Source organism: Agelaius tricolor, unplaced genomic scaffold, assembly GCF_023055355.1.
Source record: "Agelaius tricolor isolate 1412-34295 unplaced genomic scaffold, bAgeTri1.0.p SCAF_35, whole genome shotgun sequence".
Classification (NCBI taxonomy): domain Eukaryota; kingdom Metazoa; phylum Chordata; class Aves; order Passeriformes; family Icteridae; genus Agelaius; species Agelaius tricolor.
Window position 1 is genome coordinate 5,259,961 of NW_027269295.1, and position 14,774 is coordinate 5,274,734.

The 14,774-nt window shown below is 58.1% G+C and overlaps 1 protein-coding gene across 8 annotated transcripts in view; it reads left to right on the forward strand.

The window, feature by feature from the left end:
* CASKIN2 (CASK interacting protein 2) overlaps positions 1–14,452 on the forward strand; it is a 56,775-nt gene extending 42,323 nt beyond the window's left edge. For 3 of the 8 annotated variants that reach the window (XM_071452916.1, XM_071452915.1, XM_071452917.1), the window contains exons 3-20: positions 1,601–1,652; positions 3,580–3,677; positions 3,769–3,914; positions 4,053–4,148; positions 5,025–5,155; positions 5,393–5,501; positions 5,642–5,750; positions 6,037–6,131; positions 6,212–6,329; positions 6,562–6,744; positions 7,138–7,262; positions 7,716–7,791; positions 7,901–7,995; positions 8,214–8,324; positions 8,420–8,521; positions 8,732–8,870; positions 9,196–11,773; positions 11,984–14,452. In XM_071452916.1, coding sequence (XP_071309017.1) covers positions 1,601–1,652; positions 3,580–3,677; positions 3,769–3,914; positions 4,053–4,148; positions 5,025–5,155; positions 5,393–5,501; positions 5,642–5,750; positions 6,037–6,131; positions 6,212–6,329; positions 6,562–6,744; positions 7,138–7,262; positions 7,716–7,791; positions 7,901–7,995; positions 8,214–8,324; positions 8,420–8,521; positions 8,732–8,870; positions 9,196–11,773; positions 11,984–12,080 — 4,460 coding nt within the window. In that variant the 3' untranslated portion in view covers positions 12,081–14,452. The remainder of the gene's footprint in view (positions 1–1,600; positions 1,653–3,579; positions 3,678–3,768; positions 3,915–4,052; positions 4,149–5,024; positions 5,156–5,392; positions 5,502–5,641; positions 5,751–6,036; positions 6,132–6,211; positions 6,330–6,561; positions 6,745–7,137; positions 7,263–7,715; positions 7,792–7,900; positions 7,996–8,213; positions 8,325–8,419; positions 8,522–8,731; positions 8,871–9,195; positions 11,774–11,983) is intronic. The other 5 variants (XM_071452919.1, XM_071452920.1, XM_071452921.1 and 2 more) reach the window with 5 other exon arrangements.
* The last annotated feature ends 322 nt before the right edge of the window (positions 14,453–14,774 follow it).

Below are 14,774 nucleotides of genomic sequence, written 5' to 3' on the forward strand. Positions count from 1 at the left end.
TTGGATCAGAAGCGGCCAACTTACAAGTGAAATGTTATTTTTTCCTGGCTGCTGAGGTCAAGGGAAGTGACTTGTCCTTGATGAAGACCCCAGATCCTGAGTTCTTAGGGCTGGGAGGGGGAAGTGGGAGCTCTGCTGAGTGATGGCTTTGGGAGCCAGTTCCTTTGGGAAGGTCTGTTGGATTGGTGGCTGAGGCTCAAAGACAAACAGTCCCTGGAAGAGGTAATTAGGGTGATCCTGTTCTGATCCCCTCAGCTGTGGTGAGAAGTCACGAGTCCTTCACCAGCAGCCACTCCAAGCTCATTTTGTGTTAATTAGGCTGTTTACAAAACACTGTAAATTGCAGTAATGAACACCCAAGTCCTTGGTTTCCTTTAATTATCCATTTGCATGATGAATGAACCAGCCCCCGATCAGCTCTTCTTTTCCAGCAGAGGGGTCACACAGCCCAGTATGGCTTATGGGATCTGCCATGCAAGGTGGGCAGAGACCTTCGGAGAGAGGGAGAAGGGAATTAAGGAGGAGAAGGAGAGGAAGGAAAAGGAGAAGGATCTTCAGCCTTGGAGATCTACCTGGCTGTGAGGAAGGGGCTCCTTCCCCAGGACCCCCCCACAGCTGAGTGGGGTTTGGGCAGCTGTTTCACCCCAGGCTCAGAGCCTGGCACTCAGACTTTGATTTTCTGTAGGAAAAAGCAGAGAAACCATTCAAAGCATTTAATCCTCCCTGGCTCGGCGATGGGGCTGCCTGGAAAGGCAGAGGAGGAGTGGTGGTATTTCTTGGCCCCCCCACATACCTTCCCCTTTCTTTCCCTTTTGACTTAGCGGATGAATTCCAGAGATGTTAATCCGCTCTCAGCCCCTCGGTGAAGAATAAAATGTCCTCTCTGTGTGGGAGGAAGGAATCCATTCGAATTAATTGCGGGAAGGGGCAGGGAGCTGGGGGTGCACTGGGGGTGCATGTGAGGCTGTGCTGAGGGTGGGCTGGGCATCCTCTGCTGCCCAGTGGTCCCTGAAGGAGCAGGAGATATGGGCAGAGGGATAGGGATAGCCAAGGTGGCACAATCCTTGGATCTCTGAAGGGGAGGGAGGGCTGGGCAGAGAGATGGGGATATCCAAGGTAGCACAATCCTTGCATTCATGGCTGAAAGCTTCAGCCTCTGTCCTGGCCATAAAAATGCCAACCATGTGGTCTGTGGGCCAGGCCTCAGTGGCAGTGGCGGGCACAGGGAGCGAGTGGGGGGTAAAATGGCCCCACTCAGCAGTTTTGGTGTGTCAGTGCCTATAAAGGGGAGGGAAGCGCTCACTGTTCTGCCAAGCCAGGGTGGTAGGAGCTGCGGGGTCTGACCCATCCCGGGGGCACACATGGATAGGGCAGGAGAGATGGAGGGAGGAAAGTGCTAAGCTTGAGCTGGGTCAGCCCACTGAGGGTTCGTGGATGTGAAAGTGGAGGCAGAGGAGAGTAGAGGAGAGACCCCCGGGATGGGCCAGGCGCTATTCTGTGCACTGGGAGGTGGGTGTGGCTGTGGGATGGGGTTCCTGTGGGGGCCTGGGGGCCTGCAGGCTCTGCCTCCTGCCCTGACCTTCACCTCTTGTATCTGCAGAGCTCCTGGGATCTGCCAAGCGCCTGAACGTGAACTACCAGGATGCGGACGGGTGAGTGCTCCCCTGGAGGGTGCTGGGTGCTGCTGCCAGCCCAGGGGGCTCCTCTCCCTGCAGCTCAGGGTATCACACAGCTTTCCCAGGGAGCTGGAGAACACATCAACATCCCAGAGCCAGGGAAGCCCTGCACAGGCAGAGCCAGTGCCTGCCTGGATCTAAGCTGAGGGCAGTGCTCAATCCCTCCTGAAAATCCTTCATAAATCCCTTCTGTGTACCCCTCTGTGGGGATGGGGCTGGATAGGGATGGCAGCGTGTCCAGCCCCTGTGTCCCCCTGGTTGAAGCCCAGAGGAGCATCCAGCTGGCCTCAGTGCCCACATGTGCTCATGCCTCTGTTCAATATCCCAAAAGGAAAATCCCATTGTTTTGGGGGGAGTTGGAGAAAGAAAATATGAGGTTGCCCAGTGACCACAGCATATTTGTGTAGCTCATCACTTCCAAAATCCAAGTACTTAATAAACTGGGTACTGAGAGTTAAAGAAACCACAAAGGCTCATAAAATAAATAAGCGTATTATTCTTATTGAATTAACTCTGACCTGTCAGTCATTAGCATTGTTTTTATGTGCTGTTGTTGTACCTAATTTCTACATGTTTTCTTTTGGAGGGCTCTGTAGGAAGAGGTGTCCATGATGAGTCCTAACAGGCCAGCGGGGGGTTGGGAACGTGCAGGATGGCTCCATCTTAAAATAATACTGTGCAGATGGAGCTTAATAGAAAAAGAATTTAATAATAGAAGCAATGATCTGATTCTGATAGGGCACAGGGTTTGTGCTTGGGCAACTCCAAGAGGCTGATGGTGGGAACTGGGGTAAAGGGTCTGCTCCCTGCTGAGGGACATGGGCAGGGTGTTGGGTTTCGCTGGGGCACAGGAAGGGGATGATGGGGAGGTGAGACATGAGCATGGGGATGGCAGTGTGTGTCCTGGGAGAGCCAAGGTGCTGGTGGTGTCCTTGGCATCACCTTGCTCAGGGCTTAGAGAGGATGGGGTGGGCGAGTGTGTGTTTGTGCACCACCCCAGGGCAGAGTGAGACCCCACAGGGATGGGTCAGGGGGATTTTGTACCCCCCCCCCAATTCATACTTTGAGGCAGAGGTTTTGCTGTGGCTCAGGGCATGGTGGGTGTACTGGAGAAAGGAGCAGCCCTCTCTGCTGGGGTTAGTGTCCCTCCTGAAATGTTGAGACTTGCACAGGGATCTGGGGATGCAGATCATGAGGAGAGCCATGCTGGATGAGCTGCATCCCTAGCACTGGGTTTGGACACTGCAGAGCCCATTGGAGCCCCATGCTGGTGCTGTCAGGAGCCCCCCATGTCCCTTGGAGTGGCTCACGGGCTAATCCCTGGTGGCACAGGGACCCCTCTCTTGGCCTTGGCCCTTCATGTGACGGCTCAGGGGAGTGCCAGGCAGACAGGCCCCTTTCACAGCCCCAAGACACTGGGCTCTTTCATTACCGGCGGCCTCCCACGCTCTGCCATGGGCTCCTGGCAGCCCTGCTGGCATGGGGAGGGGGCAGCTGGCAGAGGGGGCAGGAGTGGCCACAAGGCTGATGTGTTTGCTGGATGCTGTGAGCAGCGTTGTGGCTGCCTGGCTGCCCTGTAGAGAGGGGAGGTGCATCTCTCTCCATCCTGCCCGCTTCCCCCAACAGAGGGCCTGGAGTGAGGGACTCCTCTCACTGGCGTTTCCCAAGGTACACAGTGTGTCTGCATCCCTCACTGAGCCCTGGGGCACGGACATCTCTTGGAGGGATTCATCAGTGTTTTGCTATGGGGAATCTGAGGCACTGGGAGTGGGGAATCTGGGAGGATGTCACCATGAACAGCCAGTGACAATCCCAGCCCTCAGCCCATGTCCCCACGCAGGGGGTGCTGTGAGGACAGCACAGTGGGGCTGGGGGCCAGGCTGAGCCCTACCTTGTGTCACAGGTTCTCAGCACTGCACCACGCAGCCCTGGGTGGCAGCCTGGACCTCATCTCGCTGCTGCTGGAGGCACAGGCCACCGTGGACATCAAGGACAGCAACGGTAAGGGGTGACCCCAGGCACGGCCCCTGGCTCAGCCCCCTGTGCCCGGCCGGGGGCCGTGTCCAGCCCTGCTGAGCCGCACTGCCCACAGGGATGCGGCCCCTGCACTACGCGGCGTGGCAGGGCCGCCTGGAGCCCGTGCGGCTGCTGCTCCGCGCCGCTGCCTCCGTCAACATGGCCTCACTGGATGGGCAGATCCCGCTGCACCTCTCGGCGCAGTACGGCCACTACGAGGTGGTGAGTGAGAGCCCAGAGCCAGCGTGTGCCCTCCGTGGGACTCTCTGGGGTACTGGGTGGGGGCAAACCCCGCCGTGCTGGGTGGGAGGGAGGCTGCAGGGTGATGCTGAGCCCCTGCACCACGTTGCTCCCCTGCAGTCGGAGATGCTCCTCCAGCACCAGTCCAACCCGTGCCTCATCAACAAGGCGAAGAAAACCCCGCTGGACTTGGCCTGTGAGTTCGGGAGGCTGAAGGTGAGTGCTGTGGGCTCTGCCTTCCACCAAGGGCTTCTCCATGGACAGCTCTGGAGCCCACTGGCTCCTCTGGGAGCAAAGTGCAGGGTCTGCCGCAATTGCTCTCCTTCCACCATGAGACTCAGAGCCTAGCAGACAGCAGCTGCCTCCTCCCGTGGCCAGACACAGCCTGATCCTGAACCTGGGAGCTGTGGGTTTTGCCCCTGACCTCACAGCAGGACAGTGTTAGACTGGGAGTGAAGCCAGGAGTTGTTGCTCCTGGTTCTCCACAGCCTTCCCCCACCCACCCCAGCTTTGCTCACAGTTAAGCATGAATAGGCTGAGCTGGCTAATCCCAGCAAGCTCTGAGCATCCAGCCCTGCTCCAGGTCCCCAGCACAGTTCTTGGGGACAGGGCCACACTGTGCTCTGTGAGACCCTGGCCCTGCCAGCACCACTGGTTTGGGATGGAGCACAGCCAGCCAGACTGTTCTGTGCCCCACTCAGAGGGGACCAGGGGGATATTTCCATTTTTGGAGTATCTATAATGTCTGCAGCTATAAACAGGGCAGTAAAAATAACTGCTCTGTGCCTCTGGGTTGCCCTGAGTTGCTGAGAGTCGCTCTGGGCTGGAGAGACTGGAGGTTTTTAGGGCTTGGTCTGAAAACCCTGATTATGGGAAGACTATTTCTGGCTGTTGTGACCTTTTACAGCCTCTCACGACAGTGTGGCCATGCCAAGCACTGTCCAGCTCCAGCCAAGCCCCCCCCCAAGGGGGCTGTGGATGGAAGGGAGTGGCAGGATGGGAAGTGGTGGGCTGGCCCCAAGGATGAGCCCCTCAGTGGGAGGGTGCAGGTGGGGGTACCTGCACCCCGTTGCTTACCAGTGTCTCATGCAGGTGGCCCAGCTGCTGCTGAACAGCCATCTGTGTGTCGCCCTGCTGGAGGGACAATCCAAGGATGCCACTGACCCCAACTACACCACTCCACTACATCTGGCAGCCAAGAATGGGCACAAGGAGATCATCAGGTAATTCCCTGCTTTATGCTGGAAAACCCATCATGGCTTCAGTCCTACTTCCTCCCAAACACACCTTCCTCCTGCAGGCTTCAGCCCCTCATCCCCAAAGCAAGTGCAAGGTATTGTCCATTTCCTGTCGTAAAGCAGCCAAGTGCCTGGTCCTGATGTCCTCTCTTCTTGCTCTTGCTTTCTCCTTCTGCCCTCCCTGGACTCCTCCCTTTCATGCCTCTCCCTCCTTCCTACCAGGCAGCTGCTGAAGGCTGGGATTGAGATCAACAAGCAGACAAAGACAGGCACAGCCCTGCACGAGGCCGCGCTCTACGGCAAAACAGAGGTGGTGCGGCTGCTGCTGGAGGTGAGCATGGTGGGGATGGGGCTGGGGACAGCCCCTGGGGGTCACTCAGCACCCTTTCCCCTCATCCCCTCAGTCCCTTGCCTCCCTTGAGTCTGGTGGCAGGCAAGGAGCTGGCCTTGACTGTGTCTTCTCCTGGGCAGGGTGGAGTTGACGTGAACATCAGGAACACCTACAACCAGACAGCACTGGACATTGTCAACCAGTTCACCACCTCACATGCCAGCAAGGACATCAAGCAGCTGTTGAGAGGTGAGGTGGGGATGGCACTGAGAGGGGTTTCTTCCCTCTTGAACCTGCCTGGGCTCCCAGTGCTCCTCCTGAACAGCCTAAATCAGTGCCAGCATTCCAGTCCCCTCCCACAATGTGCCCCCATCCTACATGTGGGGTAGTGTCTGGGGATTGAGGCCTTTCTGCAATATTAATGTTTTCTTCTCTCCTCTTCTTGCTCTTGCTTTCTCCTTCTGCCCTCCCTGGACTCCTTTCTTTCCTCCCTATGCAATGGCACCTCCTTTCTTCCTCTGTCCCTTGCCTTCAGAGGCATCAGGAATCCTGAAGGTCCGAGCTTTGAAGGATTTTTGGAACCTCCATGACCCAACTGCTCTCAATGTCCGAGCAGGAGATGTCATCACGGTGAGGCTGCTCTCTGCTCCCCATCCCCCTGCCCCACCATGGCCCTGGGTACCAGCCCCATCCCTCTTGTCCCATGGCAGGTCCTGGAGCAGCACCCAGATGGCCGATGGAAGGGGCACATCCACGACGCTCAGAAAGGCACCGACCGGGTCGGGTACTTCCCCCCCTCCATTGCTGAAGTCATCAGCAAGAGGACAGGTCAGTGGCTGTCCTGAGCATGCTGGGGACAGTCCCCTGTGCTGAACTTTCCCAGCCTTCCCAGCACCTCCTGTCAGACAGGCCCTGCAGCCCTGCCTAGCTAGGGAGGAAGGGAAGGCTCAGGGATTGACACCATGGTTGGAACACTACTTTGGGGCTTGTGCTCAGTTCTCCCCCCTGTCCCTGCCTCCTGCATGAGCTCTGACCACATGTGTTTTGTCTTTGAATGCAGGCATGGTTGTCCCCCGCGTGGCACCCACGCAGCAGCGCCAGGGTCCCCCTGGGGCCCTGCCAGCCCCCCCTGGGGGGCTGCAGCACCTCCCTGATGAGTGTCCACACCCGGCAGCCCCGAGCGGCCCAGCGGCCTTTGGTCACCTCACCCTAAGCCGGACAGCCCCAGGCCCTGACAGCTCAGGTCAGGGGAGCACCTGGGGAGGGAGAGGGGCTGGGGACCTTCCCCTGTTCCCAGCCCTGCCTGGCCAGGGGCACAGGGGGAGACACTCCTTCCACCTCTCCATGGGGAAGCAGCCAGATGAGAGGGAGCAGATGTAGGAAAAGGGAGTTTTGGAGAGCCCTTAAAGCAGCCCCTTCTCTCCCTGTGTCTCAGCCCTCTGTGTGTCCCTTGCCACCCAGGTCACCCTGTCTGTGTTGTGCGTGCTGGGAGGCAGGAGGGAACTGATGCATTGTCTGTGGCTGGAGGATCTTGTGGGATATCAGTGGCATCAGTGTGTTGGCACTGGGGTCCTTGCTGGGCATCTCAGTGCCCTGTGTCTGGGGAGCTGCTGACAGGCTCCCTACTTGCCCCAAGCAGCAGGAGACAGGAACAGCGTGGGCAGCGAGGGCAGCATCGGCAGCATCCGCAGCGCCGGCAGCGGCCAGAGCACCGAGGGCACCAATGGGCAGAGCACCAGCATCCTCATCGAGAATGCCAGGGTAGGCACCAGCCCCTGCTCCCCTGTGCTGCTTCCCTGTGCTGGCTCAGGCTGGAGATAGAGCCCCATTCCCTTCCATGCCCCCTCCTAGCAAAGGAGGGGCTGCTAGAGTTGAGTATCCTACACCAAACACCTACTTGCTGCCAGGACTCAGCAGGGAGATGCTCCTGGGGAGACCCTAGTTGTTCCCCAAAGCACAGCTGGCCTTTTTGAGCAGAGCTGGAGGCTGTGGTTGGCATCACACAGCATCTCCATCATATGCTGTGTCACCTGAGAGGATAATAAAAGGCCCTGAGCCAAATCCTGCCCAGATTTTTTGCTGGGGGCCAGCCTGCTGCGGGGTGAAACTGTGACCAGCAGCCCAGCATGGAGACCACCACTCTGCTCCTGAGGGTGTGACAAAGCTGGTCTTCAGAGTTGGGTCCTTCCTCCACTCACTCCTCCTCTCCCTCAGCCTCTGCCCTCCACCGGAGACAACCTCCAGCAACATCTTTTGGGATCAGAGCCACACAATGGGACCTCCCCAGCAGGTGAGGGCTGTCACAACTCCATGGGGCTCTGGGGACAGATGTCCCCACAGCCCTAGGGGCTGTTCGCTGTTCATGTGCCCCTGTGACAGTTCTCTCTCCTTTCTGCCAGGGCCACAGGGCCTCCAGACCCCAGGCAGCTGCCCCCCTGGAGACAGGGTCTTCTCCCACCAGTTCTTGCGTCCTGAGCAGCTCCTCGAGGGGAAGGTAACTGGAACAACTGGGGAATGGTGTGCTGGGTGAGAGGGCCATGTTTGGGGCACTCAGCCCAGCTCTTATTGCACCAGGGACACAGGGAACTGGGTCTTCAGGACACAAGTGGGTCTTTCCCAGGGAGATCCTGTCATCTTGCCTGGAGCAGTCAGGTTTTTCCAGCCTCTGCAGCCACCAGTCATGGGCTGTTCTGTGTCCCATCCTCTCCCCAGGATGCAGAAGCCATCTACAACTGGCTGCATGAGTTCCAGCTGGAGTCGTACACTCCCAACTTCCTCAACGCTGGCTACGATGTCCCCACCATCAGCCGCATGACCCCGGAGGTGAGGCAGGTCTTTCCCCACCCAGAGCTGCCAGCTGTGGGTACTCACTGCCCCCAGCTCCACTGCTGACCATGGCCCCACTCTGCTCCCCTTAGGATCTGACAGCCATTGGTGTGACCAAACCAGGCCACAGGAAAAAGATCTCTACAGAAATCGGGCAGCTCAGCATTGCTGAGTGGCTGCCCAACTACATCCCGGTGAGTCCCTGGCACTGAGGCTTGGGTCACCCCCTCTCTTCAGCGCTCTCTGACCCCAGGATAGGACAGGATGGGGTCTGTAAGTGAATAGCTTTGACTGCATTAAAGCAGTCAGAGATACCCTAAAAACAGTCTCCTGGGCAGGGAGGGGATGCTGAAGGTGCTGCCCATTCCTCGATGCTCATGGCAGTGGCTCTGTGCTCTTTCCAGGCTGACCTGATGGACTGGCTCAGTGCCATTGGGTTGCCCCAGTACCACAAAAAGTTGGTGAACAATGGCTACGATTCCATCACCATCGTGACAGACCTGACATGGGAGGACCTGCAAGAGATTGGCATCAACAAGCTGGGTGAGTCCCTCCTGCCACGCTGGAGTGGCCCAGGGCAGCCAAGTTTCCCACCCAGGTCCCCACGCCCTGTTCTGCCTCAGGCTGGGAGGTGCAGGCATGTCCTGAGCACCCGGAAAGGGCAGTTCCTGGCTGTCCCTAACTCTCTTTGGCCAGCTGGAGCTGGGCCCAGCTAGGTAGATGCCAGCAGTAGTTTGTCTCCTCCCACAGGCAGGGTTTAGATAACCCCAAGGCCTTTGCCCCATGTGTGATATAGCTACTACTCTTCTTGGCCTGAAAGCAGGCCTTGGGGGTTGGAGCTGACCTAATGTCCCTTTCCTTCCTGCAGGCCACCAGAAGAAGATTATGTTGGCTGTCAAGAAGCTCAGAGATCTCCGCAAAAGCCTCAATCAAGCAGAAGCAACTCTGGCAAGACGCAAAGTCCCTGGTTCCCTGGACATTGTCACCATTGAGTCACTGGAAAATGGGGAGTGCCAGTCCCCACACACGCTCAAAATGACAACCTTCCAGGACAGTGAGCTCAGCTATGAGCTCCAGACAGCCATGTCCAACAGCTGCCACGACACACTCGGCATCAAGAGCAGCCAGGGAATGTCACGGAGCCAGGAGAGCATCGGGGTGCGGTCGCGGGGCTCAGGGCACTCGCAGGACAATGTGCTGTCCCGGCGCCTCTCCAGCCCCTCGCAGGAGAGCCTGGGCAGCGGCGAGAGCAGCAGCAGCAGTGGGCAGTCCTGTGCACCCCCCCGCAGCAAGGAGAGCCCGGCCAGCCTGCCGGGCCGGCCCAGCCCCGAGCCCTATGGGAAGCTCGTGTCCCCCGAGGGGCTGAACGGCTTTGCCAATGGTGGCGGCGGGGGCAGCCCTCTCAAGGAGAGGAAGCTGCCCGAAGGAACGGATCAGTACACCCGGCCTGTGGCTCAGAAAGGAGCTGGGACTCCAGCGGTCACTCCCTGTACTCCTCCCCAGACTCCCAGCAAGGGAACAGCTCCGTACGTCTTCATGTACCCACACGTCTCCCTGAAGTCCCCAACGGCCCCATCTGTCCTGGGAGCAGAGCAGCCCAAGGCCCTAGCACATCTCCCCTCCATCTCCCCTGCACAGAAGAGCAGCCTGCAGACGTCAGCCCAAAAAGGCTTCTCCTACCTGCACAGCCAGTGTGGTCCCACAGAGCCACCCACCACAGCCCCCACGACTGGGGAGCATCACAACGGAGGCGAAGGCTTGAAACACAAGAAGCGCTCGCACAGCCTGAACCGATACGCGCTGTCGGATGGGGAGCATGAGGAGGAGGAGGGGGCCCCCAGCAGCACCCTGGGCTCCTACGCCACGCTGACGCGGCGGCCGGGCCGCAGCCAGATGCCGCGGGCCTGTCTGCAGGCAGACGCCAAGGTGACCCGCAGCCAGTCCTTCGCCATCCGGGCCAAGCGCAAGGGCCCTCCCCCGCCGCCTCCCAAGCGCCTCAGCTCCGTGTCCAGTGCCCTCACTGCCGAGGCAGACGGGGAGCAGCCCCCCAGCCCCGAGCGCCAGCCCACAGCCCCTCAGGACGTGGTTGATGCAGGTGCCACCCCCAGCGATGCTGGGCGTGGCAGGACAGTGAAGACCCTGGCGGCTGCGCTGGAGGGAACACCAAGTGTGAGTCCTTCCAAGCCCCTCCTGGCCCCAAAACCGCTGCACCTGACTCAGGACTGTCTCCCCCGGGCAGATGTGGGTGAGGGGTCCCACGATGGCAGTGATGCCAGCAGTGCCACACTTTCCAATGGCAGCAGGGACCCCTTTGAGAGCGGCAAGCCACGGAGACGGACAGTGAGTGAGCCCAGCGCTCCTATGACAGAGGTGGCTGCACAGGGTGAGCAAGAGGATGCCTGCTCAGACACTGAGGAGGAGGCCAAGCCAGGGGTCTCCTCTTCATCGTCCCAGAACAGCTCCAGTGAGTGCATCCCCTTTGCAGAAGAAGGCAATTTAACCATCAAACAGCGGCCAAAGCCCAGTGGGCATTCCAAGGCTGACGCGGCCATGCCGGACATGGAGCCTGGTTCCCAGCCAGCAGAGCCCCAGGGCTCCGGTGGGAAGGAGCCAGCAGCCCCTGCTGTCACCAAGGAGCCGCCCGTGCTGGAGTTCAACCTCACCGAGTCGGACACGGTGAAGCGCCGGCCGCGCTTCAGGGAGCGGGAGCCGCTGCAGGCGGTGCTGAAGGCGTTCAGCATGGCGGGGCAGGCAGAGGCGGGGGGCACCCCCACACCCCAGTATGCCCAGGCCCAAGCCGTGAGCATCGCGGGCCCCCCCACCTCGGCACCAGCACCACAGCCCACGCTGGCTGGGGATGCCTTTGATGATGACAGTGTGGAGTTCAGGATTGCTGAGATAGAGAAAAGCATCTTGTCGCTGGAGAAAGGGATGAAGAAGGCCCCAAGCCCCACCAAAGCCCCCAGCCCCACAGAGCTGGTTGGCACGGCTGTGGTGAGGACACCCACTCCAGGTATGGGGGCCTGTGGAGCTGTCTCCAACGTGGTGGTGGGGCTCCCTCCCATGTTGGTGTGGGAGGTGAGGAGGACCTGTGCCACCACCTATCATGAATCCCCTTCCTTTGCAGATGTCCCTGTCAAGCACACCTCTGTGGCATCCACCAAGCTCGTCTTCTCTGGACCCAAGACCATCTACCAGCAGGTCCTGCAGCCCTCCCGCCACACTGTTGCCCCCTGGGCAGCCACTGAGGCAGTGCCAGATGTGATCGGGTCCCTGCCCGGTCCTGGCTCACTGACGCTGGAAACAGGCAGCAAGGTATCAGCCAAGCCTTTGGCAGCTGCCCCGGGGACCACCCTGGCCCAGCAGCGGCTGGAGCAGACCAACTCCAGCTTAGCTGCCACGCTGCAGGCGGCCGAGAAGAAAATCACAGTGGAGGAGGCGGAGAGGTGAGGGAAATTCTGGGGCTGGGTCTCTCGAGGTGGGGTTGGGAAGGGCAGGAGAAAGGCTGTGCATGGGTATGTCATACCTGCACCACAAAGGTCACACATGCTCAAGCTCAGCTCCTGCTGCTGGGTTGGGTCCAGCCTGGCCAAACCTTCCCCATCAGCACCTGCAGCCTTTGAGCAGTGCTTTGACTCTCTCCCTTTCCTCCCCAGCCACCCTGGAACCGTGCACTCGGCCAAGAACATCTTGGAAGACATCAGCAACATGTTCGACGACCTGGCCGACCAGCTGGATGCAATGCTGGACTGAGGCTTGCTCCCTCCTTCCCCTCCCCGCCCTGGCTGCTCCAGCAGTGCCCCTCGTGATGGGGGAAGAGTGGATCCAGCACCCAGTGGTGCCTGCAGGTCTCTCCAGCCGCCTCCCACCCCACACTTTGCACTGCAGCTGGGAACAAAGCTGCCCTCTTTGCCCACCCTTGGCTCTGTGTCACATGTGACAGCGTGGCCTTGGGCCGGTTTCTGAGGGGGTCAGGCATTTCCCACCAGACTGGCAGTAGGAGGAGAGCCCAGAGGGGCTGCACATGCAGTCCTGGAGGCCACGGAGAAGCCCTTGCTCCCTTGCACAAAGCTGAGGAGCCTCTACAAGGGACCTTTCTCTTTCCCTACTGCATTGTCAGAGTCCTGCATCTTATTATTTATCCCCTGCCAACAAAGTGTCACAGGAGAGACCTCCCCGGGCAGCTGCCAGGGAGCTGGCGATTCACTGTGCAGCCGCAGCCCTGGCCAGGCCTGACAGCAGCTAAAAGAAGACAGGGCTTGTTGCAATTTGGCAGCTTGCAGAGCGAGAAGGAACCTTTCTGCTTTATTTGCCGCTTTTCCAAACGCGTCAGCATTGGGCAGCGTGGAATCCAAGTGGATCGAAATCCCTCCAGTGGGACCCACAGACCCCTCGAGATGGGGCTGGCACAGCCTGCAGAGCAGCGGATGCTCTGCCATGGCCATGCGGGACATGTGAGCCTTCCTGCCCCTTCCCAGAGTGATGAGGATGGTAATGGCAGTGCCAAAAACCTGGGAATTTGGGCCAGTCTGTCTGGATCATGCTGCTCAATGGAGTTTGCCCTCTGACAATACAGTGCCTACGCAAACCCCCACCCTGGTCCTTCCAGAGTGCAGCAGCAGCATGATTAATGCTTTTAAATTCTTTTCTCCCCTCCCTTATCCCTTTTTCTGGGAGAAAACAGTCCCTTTTCCCAGTGCCCCTCCCTGCAGGGAGCTGCTGGCACAAACCCCGCCGTGAGCATTGTTCAACAGAAGCAGCGTTTGGGACGTGATCCTTCCTTCCCCGCGGCTCTGCAGCCCAGCGGGGGAGCTGACCCCGGATGCACCGGGGAATTCGGCTCAGGAGCGGCTCCCTCGACATCCAGCGCGGCCACAGCCCCTGGAGCTCTCTGCAGCCAGGCGGGAGGAGCGGCTGCATCGCTCCCAGACAGATTTCTCTCGCAGGATCTGCTTAGTAGTGCATGGCTAAATATGTCCAAGAGCCCCGAACTTGGCTCGCGCTCGGCATGCCAAGCAAATGAAAGCATCAGAGCACCAGAAGGGAACCGAAGATTGTGCTGAAGTGCCATTTGCTACAAAAATTCCAAACAAAGGGAAAGAAAATTCCATGCACTTCCCTTTTCTTTTAGAAAAAAAAAATCACCCATGCAAATCCAAACCACAGAGGGAGAAGGAGGCTGAGAAGGCAGTTGCTTCCCAATCCTGTTGGGAGTTTGCAGCTGGACTGGACCGTTTGCAGCCCCTTGTGCTGTTGGATGGAAGGGGGGCAAAGCCCACCTGAGCATTCCTGAGGGTCTCTGCTCCTGAGGGCAGCTATGCCCTGGGCTGGACAGGCAAGAGGTGCCAGCCTGGTTTCTGGGCTGAAAAGCAAATACAATAAGCCCTGAAAAAACCTAAAATCCCATTGTTGTCTGGGACTTGAGGTCAGTATGAGGCAGGTAAGACACTTCTTCCCTGGCTCTGATTTCTGTCCCACACTAAGTGCATCCACTGCCTGTGTCTGAGTGCCACATCATGGACATGATGATTTCAAATAGCTACATCCAGTGGCACTTTATAAAGAGGTTCACAGAAACCTTTTAAAACTGATTTTTACTCTCATGAGTCAAGCTGGGACAAGCCCAGTTGGTTTTTTTTTCCAATGTTGATAAACTGTAAATGTTTGTTTTTTTTAAAGGCCAATGTATATATTTTAAATGTGATCTATTCTATATATTTACTAACCAGAACTGCAAGTCTTGGGTCAGGGATAAGAGGACACTGGGGTGGAGCTGCCGCTGTCTGAGCCACCTGAGGGCAGCACAACGCTGCTCTCATTGTCAATAAGGGAACTAAACATTTGATTTTGCAGAAGAATGCCTATTTTTTGAGCTCTAGATCTCTATTTTGAAGCTACTGTATGGTGTGTAAGTTATGTACACTGCACTGGGACTAACTGACCCCAGCTGCACCTGCTCCGTGCAGCGAGACAGTGAGGGGAAAAAATAGCCCATGTAATCACCAGACTGACAACAGATTTTAAACCATCTGCTCCGTTTGTGTTAATCATGTGTTTTGTTTTCCACTAACATCCATTAAGACTAAATTCTATTAAACAGTGGGACACATTTTACCCTTTTTATAGTTTTGCCTAGTTGTGTCCTTTGTGTGAAATGGGACAAACTTGTCTCCTACTGTGTGAAGTCCATTGAAGATCAGCTTTATCCTGTCCCTTGAGTGCTCCAGGGTTCCTCATTCTCCCCTGGTGAGTCCCAGTCACCCCCCCCCCCACCCCCGAGGTTAATGTTCAGTGTGAGTCTCACCACCACGACAGTAACATGGTGACAGTGCTGGTGTCCCGGTGTCCCAGTGCCCAGCTCTGCCCATGTGCCACCTCCACCATCCCCATGTGCCAGGCAGAGCATTCCTCCCTCCTCCTGCCTGCTCAGAGTGTGGCCACTGTCAC